Here is a 19267-nt window from a genome sequence, read left to right on the forward strand (position 1 = left end):
TTTATATTAGCATTGTGCTGGAAAGCGTTCTACTAATGGAAGTGTTTTGGGCCGTTGGCGGCCACCGTATCACCCGCTATGTAAAGATTTAACACAAGTAATAATACACTCACAGGTACAACTTTTTCATCAGCCAATCACATGGCAGCAACTCAATAGCCTACATTTAGGCATGGAGAGATGGTGAAGACGACCTGGTGAAGTTCAGACAGCATCAGAAAGGTAATTTCAGTGACTTTGAGCGTGGCATGGTTGTCGGTGCCAGATGGGCTGGTCTGAATATTTCAGAAACAGCTGATCTAGGATTTTCACACACAACCTTCATAGGGTTTACAGAGAATTGTCTGAAAAAAGAGAAAACATCCAGTGAGCAGCAGTTCTATGGGAGAAATCCTGTCAACTAAGAACAGGAAACTGAGGTTACAATTCACACAGGCTCACCAAACTGGAATAAAGAAGATAACGCCATGTCACAAAGCTCAAATCATCTCCAACTGGTTTCTTGAACAGGACAACGAGTTCACCGTACTCTAATGGCCTCCACAGTCTGCAGATCTAAATCCTACAGAGCACCTTTGGGATGTGGTGGAACGGGAGATTTGCATCATGGATGTGCAGCCGACAAATCTGCAGCAACTGGGTGATGCTATCATCTCAATATGGACCAAAGTCTCTGAGGAATGTTTCCAGCACCTTGTTGAGTCTGTCTATGCCACGAAGAATTAAAGCAGTTCTGAAGCAGGTACTGGCAAGGTGTAGCCTACCTAATAAAGAGGCCGGTGAGTGAATAACAATCACAAAAAAGCACGAGTGTGACACGTTGCTGAATTTCAAGACATTTATTCACATGTTTTGGACAAAACATTGTGCTGCCCTAGCATACCTATTTGTTTCCATAAAGCATCTGATCTCAAATACCAGATTTAAGAGCATGCAAAATGATCAATCTTAGTACTCTAGTTAATGAACAATTAAATATGCTTAAAGGGGGTATATTTATTATTTGCTAAAGTGCAATAACAACATGATGCAGGCTGCAAACACTGCTATACAATTACATTGTCTTAATCAACAGTTAAGTAGTAGGCTACTCGTTGAAAAGCAGTGATGTGAGTCCAACGTGTTTTCAATACACAAGTAGAGCCTATATGCCGTCTACAAAAATAATATTGAACTGGATGCAATATAAACCTGGTGTGTTTTTCTATGAACAAACGCTGAATGTGTCCTGCAGTCCTCCCTACTCTCTACGTATCATGAATAAACAGAATGATCCCTAACTCATAACATGAAGCGGGCAGTATTTTCAGCACATATAAAACACAATTTCAGCAGGATGTAAAAGCAAGCTTAATAGGCTCATTCACACCGCAGTACTTTTCTCACAAAGGTTCATGAGAACTCTTTAGTTCTCATGAACTAAATACAGATCGCGTTCACACCGGAATAAATCCCTGGGGGTGGATTAGGCAAATGAAGCCGCTGACGTCACTTCTTCTTATTCTGCTTTGGGTTTACTGGCAGGCCGCAAACCACTTCACGGCGTATACTGCCACCCGAAGTCCCCGGCGTTGGGGACTGGCTTCAGTAGAAGCTGCTGGGACTCCCAGCAGCTTCTACTGAAGCCAGAAAATCGCCAGAACGCCGACACCTCCTCATCTCCACCGCTCCCATGTTTTATTTTGTGTTGCCATAAATTAGTCTCTCTGCGTTTCTGCGCTGGGCTAATGCTAATGCTAATAATGCTAATGCGAGGATAATAAAATGGCGGCTTCACAAAACTTTTTGGGAGTTTTACGGGGCGTAGTTTGCAATCCGCCCAGCCAATCAGAAATATAGCTCTTTTCTCACAAGAGAGCCGCACGAAAGTCCCTGCATCGTGGGGGTAAAAAGGTTCTCATGAACTCATTTTAGTACCGGCTCTTTTTGGTGTGAACGCGACAAAAGAGTTCTCATGAACTAAGTTCTCATGAACCTTTGTGGGAAAAGTACTGCGGTGTGAATGCGCCTCTTGGCTCTTTTTATGATTAAGTGTTTCAAGTGTGTTTTGCCCTTCATGTATAGGATGCTTCATTTCATGGTCCAGTCTCTAGGTCTTCACCTCTCTCCGCCTCAGAGTTTGTATTCACAGTAAAGTGCCTTCAACCCGATCCTTGTCTCTTCGTTCCAGCTGTGCCGGGGATTTGATTTCAAGAAATGGGTGTAGAGATTGTAATCGCGCCATGGTTGCCCTTCCTTGGAGGAAAAAAATGTGAGACTGGAATATAAAAATAATACATGTTAATGATATATATATATTTATATAGCCTACGGGCAGCTAATATTTGGTTTAAAAGTATAAAGACCTTATCAGATCAGGAGTGCTCCTCCGCGCTGCCGCTGAACGAGCGGCTCCGGATGTGGTTCCTCAGCTGCTCGATCAGCTCGGGGTTCTGCTGCTGGATCTGCTGCGCAAACTGTTGACCCCTGACAGACCAACCAGAGAACTGTGTTTAAAACAATAGCTCACAAAAAGCAAGATGAGAAATATCTTAGTTTTTAATATGCAGTAGAAGAAATTCCTTTTTGATAAAAGCCTTATTTCCTCACCTTGTTGACAAAAGTAAAAGTATTCTGACGCTGGGCTACGTGGTAGGCTACTATCAACAGAGCCACTGCTTCTCAATATCTAAGGGGTTTGTGGTCTGAACATGTCACCTCAATTTAGGGAGTTATTACATTCTGTTTTAGCCTCCACCAACGTGTATAAGATCGTTTTGAAAAATGCTTGTTGAGGTGCATTGCTCCTGCATCAAATTTCACTTGATGCTGCAGAAAAGTAGGCCTACTCTAACACCACAAACTGGCTTTGAGCCTCAGTGGGCAGCATGCCCCGTTGGAATCAGATATTCATATGACATTGTTTCAGAAATGTTCACATTGTTTTTATTGTCAAGAGTTAGATGAGAAGATCTATATCACTCTCAGGATTGTACCACAAATGTAAAAATGTTGCCAGTAGATAGTTAGACTAGACTGGAACCATTCAAATGGATTCCTGTGGTTTTATAGGCTATTTGTCGTACAGACTGTAACATTTTGAATAACTACTTTAATGTCTTATATTTAAATATGCTGAACTCATTCAAAACTCTCGACAGTTAATAATAAACAAGCAAAAGTATTTTCATCTATTTTTATGTACTTACGCTTCAATCAAACTGGAGATGTCCGACAGTCCCCCGACTCCTGCTGCAGGACCCCCGACTGCATTAGACATCATTCCTGACATACTGACCCCCAGAGACACAGAGACAGGCAGTCAAATCATGCTTCTTCTGCACTTTACTCTGAAGGCAACAATTCATTCTGACACTCACAGCTGTTGCACTTGTTGGTTCTGCATCACGCTTGCAGCCTGTGGACAAAAATCAAGTTTTTCATAGATGTATTAAAAGGACGATTCATTTCTGATTATCTAGTGCGGTACATACAGACAGATGATTTAGATGTATGTTGTCATTGTTGCTGCAGTAAACTCTGGTATGCTTGTAGAAGCGTTCTTGTCCTGGCAGACGTTCCCTTGTGTCATCGTTTAACGAGTCCGCACTGTCAGAAACCCAGGCACCGTGCTCTCCCCTCCACAATAATCCGGTTGATTAATGGGCTAACTGTCACTCATGGGGCTAATTAGGATAAAAGAATCTGGTCTAACCTTCACAGAGACAACACAAGCATACAACACCTGTCTCCAGGACAAATGTTTGCTAAACAGCGCTAACCTCTCAGGCTTTATGTGCAGTGCATACATTCAGACTCACCATGCTGATGAAGGCAGGGTTGTTGATTAAACTAGCCATGTCGAAACCCAATCCAGCAGCTATCTGTGGCACACATTAAAAAGGTCAAAAATAAACATGGCTCTGATATGTATGTGAGCTTTGATGGGATATAACTAATGTTACATAATAATAAAATGAGGTAAAGACAGCTTGCTTTTACTCACTGGGCTGCTTGCTTCTTTCTGCTTCTGCTCCGCTATCTTCAGGTTGGATTTATAGGTATCATTATCTGGATCTAATACCAAAGCTTTCTTGAAGAAGGAGATTGCCTCTGGATACTTGTTCATGGCTGTCAGAGCCAGACTGCAGCCACAAAATAAAGACACAGACCGCATTTTCTCAGACCTTGAAATATCATTGAGACAGGCGTTATTAAAACAAGGATTTTTCTAACATGAAACTCACCCCATCCTCCCGTACGCTTTGCTGTAGGTAGGGTCAATCCCAATGGCTCTCTCGCAGTCACCAGTTGCCTCTGTGTAGTTTCCCAGTTTACTGTGAGCCGCCGCCCTGCAGAGGGTTACATTCAGACCCCATGCTTAACTTTATAACTGTGCGTTGTACATACATAACACAAGGAAGGGATTTAATCAACAATTTAGTTCTCCTGTTCAAATGTGCTTGTGTGCTGTAGTATATAATATGTAAACCAGTACAAGTTAGGTGCAGAACATTGACAGTAAATCCTGTTGCTTGCAGTTGTAAAGACCTGTTGCAGTAGTACACAGCGTTTCTCAGGTCCAGGTCAATGGCCTTTGTGTAGCACTCCACTGCACATCTGTAGTTCTCTTCTTTCATGTGGTTGTTCCCTGAAAATAAAATGGGTAGGGGTTAGGGTTGGAAAAAAATATGTTGTTTAGCATTTTTTGCCAAAGTTATAATAGATGCATCATAGTTTTGCTTTTTGTCATGGCTTTTTTAAATAGATGATGCAAATGTGTCAACAATTGATGTACAAATAATAATTCATATTGGGATGAACGTGATATCAACATTAAGATATATTCATGGTAAAGGTCTCAATGTTGTCATGGATATCATCAGAATTTCATTTACAGGCATACTGTCTCTATATTTATCTTCTAGTTACCTAGTAACCTCTTCTGTATGATTTTTGTTTAACAGAGCACAAGCACTTTGTGGTGCTACCAGGAAGGCTACAGAGGAATGCAAAGTTTTAGTTGAGTTATAGTAACAAATAACGTTTGACTTTACCTTCATTTTTAAGTTGCTCCGCTCTTTCAATGTCTTCTGGAGATGGGGAGGTCTCTGGTATGGTAATATTGTCATTCTAAGTAAATGTCAAATAAAAGAGTCATTACTTCTAAGTGAATAGTGACTGAATGAAGAGATTTTGACCTTAACAGGAGGGAAAGCAGGTGTAACTCATTGTATTAAGGATTTCTATATGCTGGCCATTACCTAATGGCAGTGAGCCAGCATGCACAGGCACTCCTTAAATAAAGATGTAGTAACAGTTATATTGACAATATATGTCTGCCATAAGAAAGGCTTAGTGTTGACTTTGAGTTTGTATGTGCTATACATAATGATGAAATATCGTACCTCCTTCATATGTTAAAGCATGGATGGTGCATCACCCACCTTAAGCAGGGAGTTGAGGAATATTTCTGTCAGAGGCTGTGGCACAGCGAGGTGGGAGTCACTGGAGCCGATCTTAAAGGTCGTCTCCAAACACTGTATGGCAACTGCATTCACAGAAAGATGTTGACCAGATAAATAACATTTGTGAGATTTTAAGTTGCCAGCCAAACAATTGGTCTTCACAGTATTTTTCTGGTGAGATGGTGAGTCAGAGCTTGGCTGCTCATTCAGAGTGAGATATTTTTCTATCTGTTCATATAGGATGAAACACACCACCACAAGTACTGAACACCATGCCCTAATTCCCAGTCTAGTGTGATTCTTTATCTTTTATTCTCGCTTTATAAGGATAGTGAGATAAAAGCATTACTCTGCTGAAAGCTGAAGCATGTTGTCCTATATTTGTGAAGTGTAGATGCACAGCGAGTTGGCCTATACCTTCGAGGCTCTCCTGCTCATCAGAATTCAAAGCGCCCTGATGTGTTTGATCTCGTAGGAACTGCACAATAGAGAATGCCAGACGCTTCTCCACTGCCATTTTTATCTGGAAACTGCTGCACACAAGAAGTTGTTTGGGATGGAACAGAAAAGACAGCCACAAAAGAATGACTGTATTTATTCATAAACACATGGTAAGATAATGAATAGCTAAAAGTGGCCACATGATAAATAATGCAAGATAAACTTATGGTTAAACTGTTGGTCAGATGCAAACATCCAGGGTCAACAGAAGTTATCTCTAGTAGTAAACCTCACAGTCAGATACAAAATCGATACTAGGTCGATTTGTCAATGAGCACCTGCTAGATATTTCTGGGTTTAAGTTAATAAATGTCTTCAATATCTCTATTGAGATTCTTAATATTCACTAACCCTAATCCAAACCCTATCAACCCTCACCCTAACCCAGCAACAAATAAATGTCATGATAAATTATTTCAAACTCATGTTCCACACCCTTTTTGCATCTTACTACTAGTTTGATAAACAGGTTCACATTTCTATCTGAATATGAACAGGTGCGCTCTCAGTGACTGATCTTTGGATCGGAAATGATCCCTTTTCTAAGTCACAGGTTTCCATTATTGATCAAGGTACATTATTTCATAGTCAAAGACCCTGCACAATCCTGATATATGTTATGTGGTGGTGAAATAGGCCTATGGGTTTTTTATGGTTTGTTGAATTATGTCAAATCCCAACCAACTCTTAAACAGTGTTGGGTTATGTTGTTATAGTCATTAACATAGGCCTCAAAATAATCTTCAAGATTCACTACAACTCAAATGATTGTTGGTTATTAATAAATTGCAGTGGTTAAGAAGTTTGCATAACACATGGACTAATGTGAACCCTGCAGGGGACGCAAGGAGCTCTGTGTTTACACCAGTCTATGGTTTACACCCACTGCTCACTCAAATGAAATGACCACAATATTGGCTCAATAGCAGATTGTTGCCCCGGGGTCCTGCTGCTAACAGGTTGATTTAGTTATTCTATTAACTCCGGCAAAATAAGAAATGATGCTGTCGGTGCATGGTTCTTGTTTCCAAGACAACTCAGAGGTGGATGAGAGCTACATTATTATTGTATACTATACACACCAACAAAAAAAAGATTGCTCCATTAAAAAGATGGCCGTTTTTCATCTGTCTGACCGAAGCAGTTCCACAGAGATTGGCTCAGCAACCAAAATGTAAACAGACTCTATGAGGAAAATACATCGCAGACACAAACAAACAAACACTGCCTCATATCTCCATCACACTGATGCCATGCGTTGCTAGGCTGATATAGTCGGGCTCAGCCACTCCTCCTCAGTGTGTTGACACCATAGACTGACACACGGACATGCAGTGATGCGGAGGCTGTGGTGTAATACCATCATAGGAGACGATGTGTGTTTTTATTCATTATGCAAGCATTATTATTGAATAGCCTAAATCCAATGCATTCGAGAAAACATAACCACTGGCGCATGCAGCTGTTTGCATAAAGCCTGTCTTCAGGATAATATCCGCTGATCGCCACTGTGCAGATTGTGAGGCTGAAACAATCACAACCTGCTGTCAGGGAAGCAAAACATGCAGGAGGAGAGGGAGGAAAGGACCTTAAATCACCTACGTAGCACGATAAATCACATTTATAAATAACATCGTGTCAAAGGATGCCACTCGGAACCCCCCGCCCACCTACCTGAGCTCTTATCCAGCTGTCTGTGCCGCCGCGTCATGAGGACCTGTGTCGGATTTGATCGCATCTTCTGCGCATGCGCCTTAAAAGCGGAAATAAGGAGCCTTTTCCACATTTCAGAGGAGAGGGTGCCTGCAGCTGCTGCTCTCTCTGTCCCTGCACAGAATGGTTTGGACTGAGCCACAGTAAGAGGAACAGAAAGGGGCTTTTTTTCTGCTTTTGTTTTCGTTTGCACGGAGAACGCATGAACCGTTGGCATGTGTGCGTTAAGAGTTATAGTGTGCCGCGCGGTGTACAGGTATGATGCTGCATATGTTAAGACTATTTATTTAACACCAGTGTGATTTGCTTCATTAACTTACTATATGTTTGCTGTTATTTCATTTAGCCTACCACCTGTTAATCATAGTAAAAAGGATGGTAAAATAATGTTCCATTCACTCCTGCTCTTTAAAGGAAAGCGCTGAAATGTTTATAAGTCTTGGCAGAGGTTTGTCACAGCTGCAGCCCTTACTATTTATGATCTTGTTTCGAAAGGCTTCCGCTGTCATGCTATGAAACTCTACCCTGAGTGGGAAAATGCCCCCTCTTAGCATGGAAAAAATGCAGAGCACGTTTCAAGTGTGACCTTGAATAATGAACTGCTTACAGTGGCCTTGTGCCACCTGTTAAATTAAATCTGAACTCTAATTCTGATTCAAAGTCGTAGTAAACTGAGATGTCTAATGTTTTACAGCGTCTCCAATCCTCTGCTGAGAACCACCATCCAGAATGGATCTGTAATATCTGCCAGAGACTGCTCCCTGGCAGGAAATAAGAGACAAGCTTTGAGATGGGACCTGACCCCGGATGATATCCGGACCTCTACAGACGGCTTGATAAACAGAGTAAAAGCTGTCTATGATGACATCGGGTCTCTAAAGATAGAAAATGTTTCAGTTGAAAACACCCTGAAAGCCTTGGCTCATGCCAAGCTGGATTATGCATGTAAGTGTTGAGGTATACATCTGGTGATAATGTACATGTTTCTTGTTGATAAGAACCGTGTGCCAATATGCTCCATTGTTGTCCTTAAGCTATATAAAACACATAAATGGGCCTCATTGTTAAACGACGTGACACTTTGCATTATTACCATGAACTAAAGTAGCCTACTTCAGTCCCATATACTGTACATCTACGTATTAACCATAGCACTACATTTGTATTATACCCCAGCTGAAAATAGTCCCAGACAAACACACAATAATTTATTTTTACAGATTTTTGAAGGTTTCGGTTTTCAGCTTGAAAACATAGTGGGTGTGAAAGTGTGGATTTGGTCTTTTAATGGGATCTTTTGACAACAAAATATATGTAATAACATCTTTCATTTATTTTATTTTGTAATCGTTTTATTTGGCAGGGACAATGCACAGTAATGAACACTTAAAACATTCAAATGTGTCAAGCGTAACAGTGCCAGATTTAGCTTTGAGCTCATTTCCATCCGCAGTCCCTCACATAAAACATTTAAGAAGATTACATTTTACAAACAGAATGGGTTACTTCATGCATTTTCCTATCTGGCACAATGTTAATGCTGTCTTTTTGTCTGTTCTGTTCCCTTAGCATCGCTCCATGTGCTTGATTTCCCCCAGTACGTCTGTCCTTCTAAAGAGGTTCGGGCAGCGAGCACAGAGGCCGACAAGAAACTGTCTGAGTTTGACGTGGAGATTAGTATGAGGGAAGATGTTTTCCAGCGAATCACAGCGCTGCAGGTACGCCTCATATCACATCCACTTGAACATACACATCACGACATGAGGGGAGTTAGGTTAGTAAAACACCCAGTCAACTCGATAATCGTGTTAAAGTATTGTTAACGGTAAAATACATGGATTTTGAAGCTCGTTGAGGGGTTGGTGCATTTATCCAAGTAGCTATGCCAATGACAAATTGGCAAGGCCTGAAGTGTGTATACAGTAACCTTATTTGACTCCACCACTGGTTCTCTTTTAGCATGGGAAAGTAATTGAATCTGATATTTTCCATGGAAGCCCACGCCATATGTTTTTCTGTGAATGAGTGGCTTGCTCACTTGCAGCATAATTACAAGTGAGTAAATAAGATGTGTGTTTTTGTGAATATTTGTTCACAGAACAAGCTCCAAGAGAACTCTTCACCTGAAGAGAAGAGGTTCTTAGACAGACTTGTTACATTGGGAAAGCGGAAAGGACTGCACTTGTCTAAAGATATGCAAGAGGTAAGAAGAATAAGTGACTTAATTAGTAAAGCTACTTTAATTTTGACCATATAAATTGCATTGAAGAGTTTGTATAATGAAAGCAATTTGGTCATTTTAGGTTTGAATTTTTGGCTGTATTTATATTTTTTCACCCCCAATTTTATAATTCTTCAACTATCACGTCACATACTTGAAAACAATATATAAAAACATAATTCCTGATGACTCCTTTTCTTTCTAAAGGAAATAAAAAGAAAATCCAAGCTTATATGTGAACTCTCCATAGAGTTCAACCAGAATCTGAATGAGGACAATACGTTTCTTGTTTTTTCTGAGAATGAACTCGGTAAGCCTATACACAATACACTAAGCCTGGGGGACTGCCGGATTTGATTTAAATTGATGTTGTTAACTTTCTGTTAAGGTGGGCTTGCTGACAGCTTCCTTGATGGACTGGACAAGACAGCAAACGGGCGGTATAAAGTGACACTTGAATATCCCCATTACTTCCCGCTGATGAAGAGGTGTCATAACCCTGAGACCAGGAGGAAGATGGAAACAGCTTTTCACAGCAGGTGTAAAGACGTGAGTGGAGTTCGATAACAAATCTGTGCTTCCTACACCTCCCTGAACCCAGTAAGAACTGTCTGTTTCAACTTCAGTTCATCCATATACTGTTCACCTGCAGAAATAGTGCTGTCACTTGCAAGTACTATGCTAAAAGTTTAAAAATATAACCTCTCTAAACTCTCACATACAAAAAAAATATATATTTTGCCTTGCCCAAATAGTAATTACAGACATACACACAAGGGTACCAGAGGAGGTCATGCATGCACTAGTATATCCGTTAGTTATTCCATCTCATTTATATCTGCTGTACTGTTTACTGTTCACTCTCCAGGAGCCGTAGCTGTATTAAATGACTGCTAATGTAAACCAGTTATTTCCCGCTGCTGCTTGCCAATTAAAAGTATTTAAGTGGTGAAACACAATGTAAAACAATAACAAGCAACCTCAGTGAGCTGTTTCCTTCACAGTTGCAGGTGAAAGGTTGCACACTGCTCACATGACGCTGCAGTGTGGAAAGCTACTTATGCAGCCTGAAATCAGACCCTTGCTGTAACTCTCATGGAAGAGTGCCAGCAATTGATTGATTCCTTTATTAAAACAATATGAGTTTGTTATGCTGCACTGTAAACAGATACTCCAGCTGCTCTTCTGTATATTTTTGCTGCACCTGCTGTTACCACACGTGTCGCCAAATCAACCAGGACTAAAATAGATATTTTTTCAATTTTAACCATTATTTGATCTGCATATCTCTTTCTTCCACTTTCTTGTATTTCAGGTTAACACAGCAATCCTGGAACAATTGATACAGCTGAAGGCAAAGGTTGCAGACTTACTTGGTTACACTAGCTATGCGAACTATGTGCTGGAGATTAACATGGCCAAGAATGCAGGCAATGTGTCTGACTTCTTAGGTATGACAGCTTTGACATTGCACCGCTCAGGCACACGCACACATAAAAGACATGTAATTTAAGACGAGACCATCTTTTAACAGCTTTGCATTAGAAAGATCAACTTCATTGGACAGATGGGTGGGCTCAGCTGTTAGACAGAAACCCTACACCTCATGCCTGTTGAGTGTAACTTTGTAAATGTTGCACTTCATGCCTCTCCTATGTAGTGTCATGTAGCCTTCATGATCAGCGTCATATATCACAAGTGAAAAATGGCTGACTGAGTGTTGTCAGTGGCTTGTTATTGTATTACAAATCCATATAAACCAGAGATAATTGATGATCTTTTTAAATAGTAGTAATTCATAGTAGTTTTAATTGTTTTAGATACAAACAAGATCTGAGAAAGGACTGAGACTTTGTGCTTTACAATTAGACATATAGAAAAAAACAATAATGAAATGATTTGAAACTTTTTGGCACATTTATTTATCTTGTTTTTGTTCTAACTCTACAGATACCTTCTATGAAACACTAAAGCCCATTGGAATCAAAGAGAGGAAATATATTCTTGCACTGAAGAAGCGTGAGTGCTTGATGAAGGGCTTCCAGTATGATGGACAGATCAATGCCTGGGACCTACCCTACTACATGAATCAAGTGGAGCAGTGCAAGTTCGCTGTGAACAAAGACAAACTCATTGAGTATTTCCCTCTTGACGTGGTGACAGAGGGACTGTTTGGTATCTACCAGGAGCTGCTGGGTCTCACATTCACACAGGTGGAACACGCTAATGTGTGGCATGAAAATGTGAAGCTTTATTCTGCCCGGGACACTGAAACTGGAGAGGAGATCGGCCAGTTCTACATGGACTTGCATCCGAGGTAAAGAAAGTGTCACCGTAGGACTGCAGCTAACAAGTGTAGCGATTAATGTCCTGATATATTTTTGATTCTTTGATTGATTTTATCATCTATATAATGTCATACAATTGTGAACATTCCAATTCTATGTAAATGTCTTGATTTGTCTGACCAACAGTTTAAAATCCAAACATATTTCATTCATTATCCAATTTTTTTTTAAATTGCATATTTTCAGAAGCCCTAACTGGGGCATTTGTGCTTGAAAAAGGATTAATTTAATTTGGAAAATAATTGCTGATCCATTTGCTGTTGATCAACCTATCGTATAGCTCTAATCAGTTCATTCACAATCATAACAAAAATATTAAGGCTATCGGTGACAATAGCCCTTAATCTTTGTAATGTCATTAGTATTAAAGGTGGGGTAGGTAAGTTTCAGAAACCGGCTCGAGTGCACTAAAATTTGAAAGTATACGCAGCCGAAAAGAATCCGCCCCTTCCTTCAGACTTCCTTACAGAGCACCTCCTCCAACACACATGAACGCGCACATGACGTCAGCAGACTGGTGAAAGTGGCCGCCTGTTGCTGGCGAGTCATTGAAGTACTGCTGCAATGCACGCCCAATGACGGCACGAGATACATTTGTGCGTGCACGAGATGGAAGGCTGACAGACAGGGCCGGCTAAACGGATTGGTTGTACTTTTTACAGTATTACGGCTTCTACAGATGACATTTTTTTGTCAAAGCACTTAAGATATTCATTGCTATCGGGATGTTAAGAGCATTCTATGGAATATAACAAAAAGTGTATCTCGAGCCGGTTTCTCAAACTTACCCACCCCACCTTTAATGCTCTGATTGAGCCTGCTGTCTGACTGTGTAACTTCATCTTCCACCAGGGAGGGGAAGTATGGCCATGCAGCGTGCTTTGGACTGCAGCCCGGCTGCAGGGGACCTGATGGAAAACGCAGGCTTCCAGTGGCGGCCATGGTGGCTAATTTTACCAAGCCCAGAAAAGGTTGGCCCTCCCTCCTCCAACACCATGAGGTGGAGACTTATTTCCACGAATTCGGTCATGTTATGCATGAGATCTGTTCTAAGGTAGGTCACTTTGAATATCAGCAGCTTTGTGTGAGTTTAATATAGTATTGTATATTAATTAGAGTGATGGAGATTGTCCTGTGTTTATTACAGACCACTTTTTCAGAATTCAGTGGAACCCTGGTGGAGACAGACTTTGTGGAGGTGCCGTCGCAGATGCTTGAGAACTGGGTTTGGGAGAAGGAGCCTCTGAGGAGAATGTCCCGCCACTACAAGGACGGCAGCCCAATCCCAGACAATCTGCTCGACAAACTGATTGCATCTAGAGTCGCCAATACCGGTGAGAAACTGGAGTTTTCTGTTAATTCAAAAAATAAATGTGTAGAACATTTATAGAGAAATCAAGGGTCTCTGACTTTTCTATCCTCTTCAGGACTGATGAACCTGCGCCAGGTAGTCCTTGGTAAAGTTGATCAGTCCCTACACAGCTGTCCAGATGCTGATACAGCTGAGGTGTTTGCAAAGCACTGCGAGGACATCCTGGGTGTTCCTGCTACACCAGGTCAGTAGTTACTTTAGCAACAGTAGATTTGCAAGATTACGCATATATTTAGAGAAATAAATGCATTAACACTTTTCTCAGTGATTGAGAGCATTTATTTATCAATTGTCTCTTATAAGGATAAATACTTGCATTGTTACATTTCAAATTGACAGAAAAGCTCTTTGTGTTTAATTGATTCTGTGAATGTCAGCTGTATTTTATGTAATAACAAAGCTCTGTTCTCTGCAGGTACCAATATGATTGCCAGTTTCAGCCACTTGGTTGGAGGATATGATGGACAGTACTACAGCTATCTGTGGAGTGAAGTTTACTCCATGGACATTTATTTTAGCCGTTTTAAAAAGGAAGGCATTATGAATCCAAAGGTAGGTGTGATTATTACAATATATCATACATTTTCTTGTAAGCACACATCTCACTTTAAAATATATTTATTAGGTTGGAAAAGAGTACAGAAGGGTGATCCTGGAAGCTGGTGGATCTGAGGACGGCATGGACATGCTGAAAACCTTCCTCGGCCGTGACCCCTGCCAGGACGCCTTCTTTCAGAGCAAAGGACTGATTAAGTCACAGAAAACACAGACTTTGTAATTTGATATATATATATATACTGTAGAACTGTTTTTTTGTCAAACTATTTAATATTTTTGTACTTTTTGTATGAAGATTAAAAAAAGACTTTTCTTGAAGTGTATTGAAAACTGGATAATTTCTACCTGCTTGCATTTTTTCAAATAAACTGTAAATCATGTAGGATCCCCATGATTGCATGTACAATTATGTTAGTGTTAATAATTACATTTACAATGATTTTGTTATATTTAAGTGTCCTAGTAAGCCAAAGCAAAAGACACCATGCACAAACCTATGACCCTATGACTATGAAAACAAGCAGCTAAATGTGAATAAGTCAGCATTCATTTAATTATTAACACCATCTGTTTTCTACTGTGACATGTGAACATTTCTTCTGTGAAAAAGGCATAGTTGTGTGTGCACAGCTGCATGTTACCATTGTAAAAATACATTGTTTCTTAATTGTTTTAATTGATAATGATTTTTTGAATGTATAGATTACCAATAGTTTATGTAGGTGGATATGCAGAACACACTTGTTATTGCATCTTTGAATTTGTTGTCCTGTCAAATTTCCATTAAACTGAAATATGTATTAGAATAAGCATACAGATTCAGACAGACGGTGATAGGATACTATGGTTAACTTTCAGAGATTCTTATATGCAGACAGTCTAGGATCTCAAAACTGCACATACTAGGGCAAAATTGCTTACAAAACCTTAGTGTAAATACATGTGTTGCATTAAGTTCCCTCCTTTAAAGGGGATTAGGCTCTTGTAGGAAATATTTAAAGAAACTGATTAAGAAAATGTGTTTATAATCACAAAAAGGTTTGCATTATTTAAAATGCTCCTGCATTAATGGAGATATAAACACCAGGGGGCGCCACAAGATAGCATAAACTGGAATTGTACTTCGAAATAGTAAAGAAAGATACATTTATCGTTGGGAAAACACTTTCTCTGTTGATAAATACATTTTTTTTAAATGAAATAATGTACATTTGACTGGTGAGACTGTTGTAAATAGTGCAAACACCTTTATGGTTGTAGGTTTGTTTAATAAAATGTCTTATTTGCCATTGCTTCTCGTCTGTATGATTACCTTCCTTAACCTAATCAGATAGGAAGAAAATATTGTCGAGCAAATGGATGGGTGATACGGGGATTCATTAAAAGTGTCAGGGAGAGATAGTGAAAGCATCACCGCGGGGCTCGGTGCAGCTGGAGGAGACTTCTGGTGGACAGCCTCCTCCTACATGTAGGCACAGAGGTCGCAGAGAAGAAACCCACCGCTCCATGTTTGCTCTTAACAGCCTCAATGTAGCTTCACTCGACTCTTTCATAGCAACAAGGAAACGAAATTATGAGTGAAAACATCTGGGAGCGGCGTACTTTACATGAAAAGGTTTCGCTTTGCCTCGCATTTTTGCCTTTTGTATTTCCTTGCTGAATGTCGTGGACATTTTGGATTTTTTTGAATGCTCGTGTCATTAAGTCTTACAAATTAAGGACCATCTTTTTCAAATTTCATCCCGTTCGGTTAGTTGTCTTTATGTGAGCTGAATACTTTTACGTGTGGGGGACGACAACGTAAAACAACTTGAGGACGGCTCTGCTGAGGAGAATGTGCGAACTGGGCCAGCTTCGAGTTGCTCTTTAATGGGGCAGCATTAGCTAACTGCTAACTAGCACACCCCTATTGAACTAACCTCAAGCAAAGCTAGCTGATGCCCGCTTCTCGACACGTTTTTTTTGGATACTAACAACCTGCTCATAACTCTGATATCGTTGAATGAGACGCTGACTCGAAAGCAATTCAGGTAAGAGTCTTTGTTTGTTACTGTTTCTGTGTTTGTGTGTGTGTGTGTGTGTGTGTGTGTGTGTGTGTGGGGGGGGGGGGCTTACAACATGCTAACATTACGGCTAGCTGCGTAGCGCAGCGTCGTTGAGGTCCCATTCTGGCGCTGTCCGACTTGAGTCCTATGTTAGTAATTCAGTGAATTCGAAAAAACTATTCAACCAAAGCACAATTTACGAAACTCTGTAAATATGCAGATCCGCAAAATCACCCGGAATACAAACATCTCGGGAAACATTTTGTTTAAGCTGGTGTGTGTGTTTGTGTCTGTTTTCAAAGTAAGAGGCACTTTTTTCATCAACCTTGTTGTTCTTCAATTAATGTATTTTTGTGTGTGTTTCATATATATATTTGTTTGTATATTTTGTATTTATTTATTTTTATTTGTTTGGAGGAAGTTAAATGTTGTGCCATGTTTACATTTAGAATGTAATGTATTGAAACCCCCATTCATTCAGTAAAATTAAAAGTCTACAAAAACACATATTTTAAATCAGTTATACAATCATTAAAATCATGTTTATGTTTGTTTATAATAGGTAGTCAGTGTCACTAGCAATGTAAGCAGCTGTCTGTATTTTGGGTTAACAGCTGTAACGTCACATGTCTGCCTGTTTGCAATGACTGCTTCCTTATCCACTCAGTGCCTACATCTAATATAGCGCAGTCTGGTACCATTTAAAGTATTAGTCAACACAATATGAGTATATTTGAATGCCTTTCTCAATATCACTAACGTAACAGCTGCACTGCAACAACAGCAGCAGCAGTCACATCTTGTGTTGCGGAGCACCTTTAGCCCTTCGACGGACGAGGGATTAGTGAGATCTACACCCAACATCTCGGCGTTTTCATTTTCTCACCAGTTCACTAATCAGATTACTATCCCCATTTAACTCCTATGTTATTTAATCCTGTTAAGATTTGAGATGGATGCGGTGCTAATCTCCATGTTTGTTTTTTAGGAATTTAAGCAGGTCCATGCATCACCATCTACTTTTTTTGCTTTGAATTAACTGTTGTTTTGGAAATTACACCAAATCTCTGAAAATCATAAAGCACAAAACGTTCCGGTGAAAATGAAAGAAACTCGTAGGTGCATTTATTTTAATGACATCTGTGAATGCTTTGTGGTGGGGTTTTAACACACTATTGACAGCATGACATGTGTGCAGGCTATACACCAAAACTAAACTTATATAAACTAATACTTAAAAGTGACCGACGGGCTGTTTTATGTTTGCCAAATAGAGAATATAGCATGTTAAGATAAACCAGTTATTTATACATTATTCCTCCAGCCTGCTTGTTGAAATGCAGAGAAGGCTTCCTTAAATCTCAAACCTTGAATTGGATGACTGGCATTGTCATGGAGGAAAACAGATACACTCTGGTCATCCTTCAAAGGCCATCCTTGCTGAGACTAGACTATCAGCTGACAGTTGTCATGGTTGTAGGCCTATAAACTGAGAGCTGGTGGCCAGCTGTTAGTAGATGATTATCCAGCTCTTCATGATAACATTGATTGATGATTATCCTGTTATTTATGATAATATGTAAAATATAACCTTTAAATGTCTCCATAGTTTATGGTACTGTCTATAAACTGGATAATATGCTGCCCACCTTTCCCCTATTTACATTTTTGATCATTCATCTAATTATATGACAAGACTGATCTTCACTATATACACTGCACAAATCACATAAAGACTGCAGTGGCATGTTTCCATTGAGGTGTTGGTGGACAGCACCTCAATGGAAGTTCCTTGTATGAACTGTATCTAGAATGGAAGATAAGGTTCGCTCTAACTAACAAAGGCACTCTATTGCACTGTTTGTTGTGCGACTTGTTGACGGAAAGAAAGCAAAAACTACAAAAGCCTTCGACAAAATCACCAGAGTCATGTTTCCTTATCTTCATTACACACGAATAATGTTACCCTGGTTTCATAATGGTTAATCCAAAGTCAATAAAGCTTCCATTGTGAATTATTTCCATATCTCTGTGACTTGGACAAATACATCTTTTGAAGGATTAAGCCTAGGTCACCCAGGTTAAAATCATTTGCTCCTAAGCAGCCCCTAAAATATTTAGGTTCAATAGTTCAAAACTCAGCCTGCATGGCAATATAGGGTAATACCTAACAACAAATGGATGTTTTTACTTCCTAAAGTTGATGTCATTCCTGTTGAAAAGGGACACAGTGAACGATCATCCTTAACTGTGAACCAATGGCATATCCGTTAAGGAGAGAATGGCTGTTGAACTGGTATTACATATACACTATTCATGCCTGAACACAGGGCTGTGAGCAGAGGTATTGTGGGAGTATCGTTTCATCTTCAGGTGTGTTTGACTAATGACTCTTTTTATCAGATGGGGAAGTTTAAAAAAAAAAAAAAAAAGTTTTACAGCTTGTGTGACCATAGAAGTGCAAATTGCTTTTCCCAACTACAGTAAGACTAGCCTTGAATTTATTCTTTTGGCATTTCTACTTTTGTGGTGAAAGGGAAAGAGAAATATGCTCAAGCAAGCAATGTGTCAACAATGTTGTCATGTACCGAATGCATTTGTGGTTATTGATTTAATTATCTTGTGACACAGTTAACTAGTTGCCGATAATGGTATAAAGCCTTAGTGAAGCCATTTGGAGAAAATGTCTGTGCTTGTGACACAATTAACGACATTTCCTACAAAATCGGAAATTATTTAGGCTATATCACTATAAGATTGCCCTCCTATCCTTATAGCTGATTCAGTGCTGATAGATGTAGAATGAGAGCCAAATAATAAATAATTGTCACACCTTTCCTGTTTTATAGTAAATCCAATATCTTTCAGATTTGGACTGTTGGATGGCTAAAACAAGTAGTTTGAAGACCTTAGGCGCGTTCACACACCGCAGTACTTTTCCCACTTTAGTTCCGATATAGTTCCGAAATGTTGCGTTCACACCCAAAAAATCCGGAACTAAAATTAGTTCATGAGAACCTTTTTACCCCCTTTTGCTAGAGAGCAGGGACTTTCGTGGGAGA

The 19267-nt window shown here is 39.8% G+C and overlaps 2 protein-coding genes across 5 annotated transcripts; one reads left to right on the top strand and one right to left on the bottom strand.

The window, feature by feature from the left end:
• Window positions 1-1847: 1847 nt before the first annotated feature.
• Window positions 1848-7757, bottom strand: sgtb (small glutamine-rich tetratricopeptide repeat (TPR)-containing, beta). Of its 3 annotated transcripts, none has more exons than XM_034240068.1 (12): window positions 7623-7757; window positions 5865-5980; window positions 5427-5530; window positions 5037-5112; window positions 4531-4630; window positions 4227-4331; window positions 3986-4124; window positions 3801-3863; window positions 3360-3397; window positions 3189-3272; window positions 2346-2466; window positions 1848-2257 (listed from the first exon to the last, which is right to left on the bottom strand). In XM_034240068.1, the coding sequence occupies exons 2-11, from the start codon at window positions 5962-5964 to the stop codon at window positions 2355-2357; spliced, it is 921 nt and encodes a 306-aa protein (XP_034095959.1). In that variant the 5' UTR covers window positions 5965-5980; window positions 7623-7757; the 3' UTR covers window positions 1848-2257; window positions 2346-2354. The 3 variants fall into 3 exon arrangements, with proteins under 3 accessions (XP_034095959.1, XP_034095960.1, XP_034095961.1); XM_034240069.1 differs by having other exon boundaries at window positions 5865-5977; window positions 7623-7747; XM_034240070.1 differs by having other exon boundaries at window positions 2025-2235.
• nln (neurolysin (metallopeptidase M3 family)) lies at window positions 7713-14836 on the top strand. Of its 2 annotated transcripts, none has more exons than XM_034240067.1 (13): window positions 7713-7804; window positions 8356-8606; window positions 9231-9379; window positions 9760-9864; window positions 10090-10192; window positions 10271-10431; window positions 11198-11333; window positions 11833-12199; window positions 13083-13284; window positions 13378-13564; window positions 13658-13786; window positions 14018-14154; window positions 14228-14836. In XM_034240067.1, exons 1-13 carry the CDS (start codon window positions 7785-7787, stop codon window positions 14378-14380), a joined length of 2100 nt encoding a protein of 699 aa, XP_034095958.1. In that variant the 5' UTR covers window positions 7713-7784; the 3' UTR covers window positions 14381-14836. The 2 variants fall into 2 exon arrangements, with proteins under 2 accessions (XP_034095958.1, XP_034095957.1); XM_034240066.1 differs by having other exon boundaries at window positions 7715-7917.
• The last annotated feature ends 4431 nt before the right edge of the window (window positions 14837-19267 follow it).

This window comes from Gymnodraco acuticeps, unplaced genomic scaffold (genome assembly GCF_902827175.1).
Source record: "Gymnodraco acuticeps unplaced genomic scaffold, fGymAcu1.1, whole genome shotgun sequence".
Lineage (NCBI taxonomy): Eukaryota > Metazoa > Chordata > Actinopteri > Perciformes > Bathydraconidae > Gymnodraco > Gymnodraco acuticeps.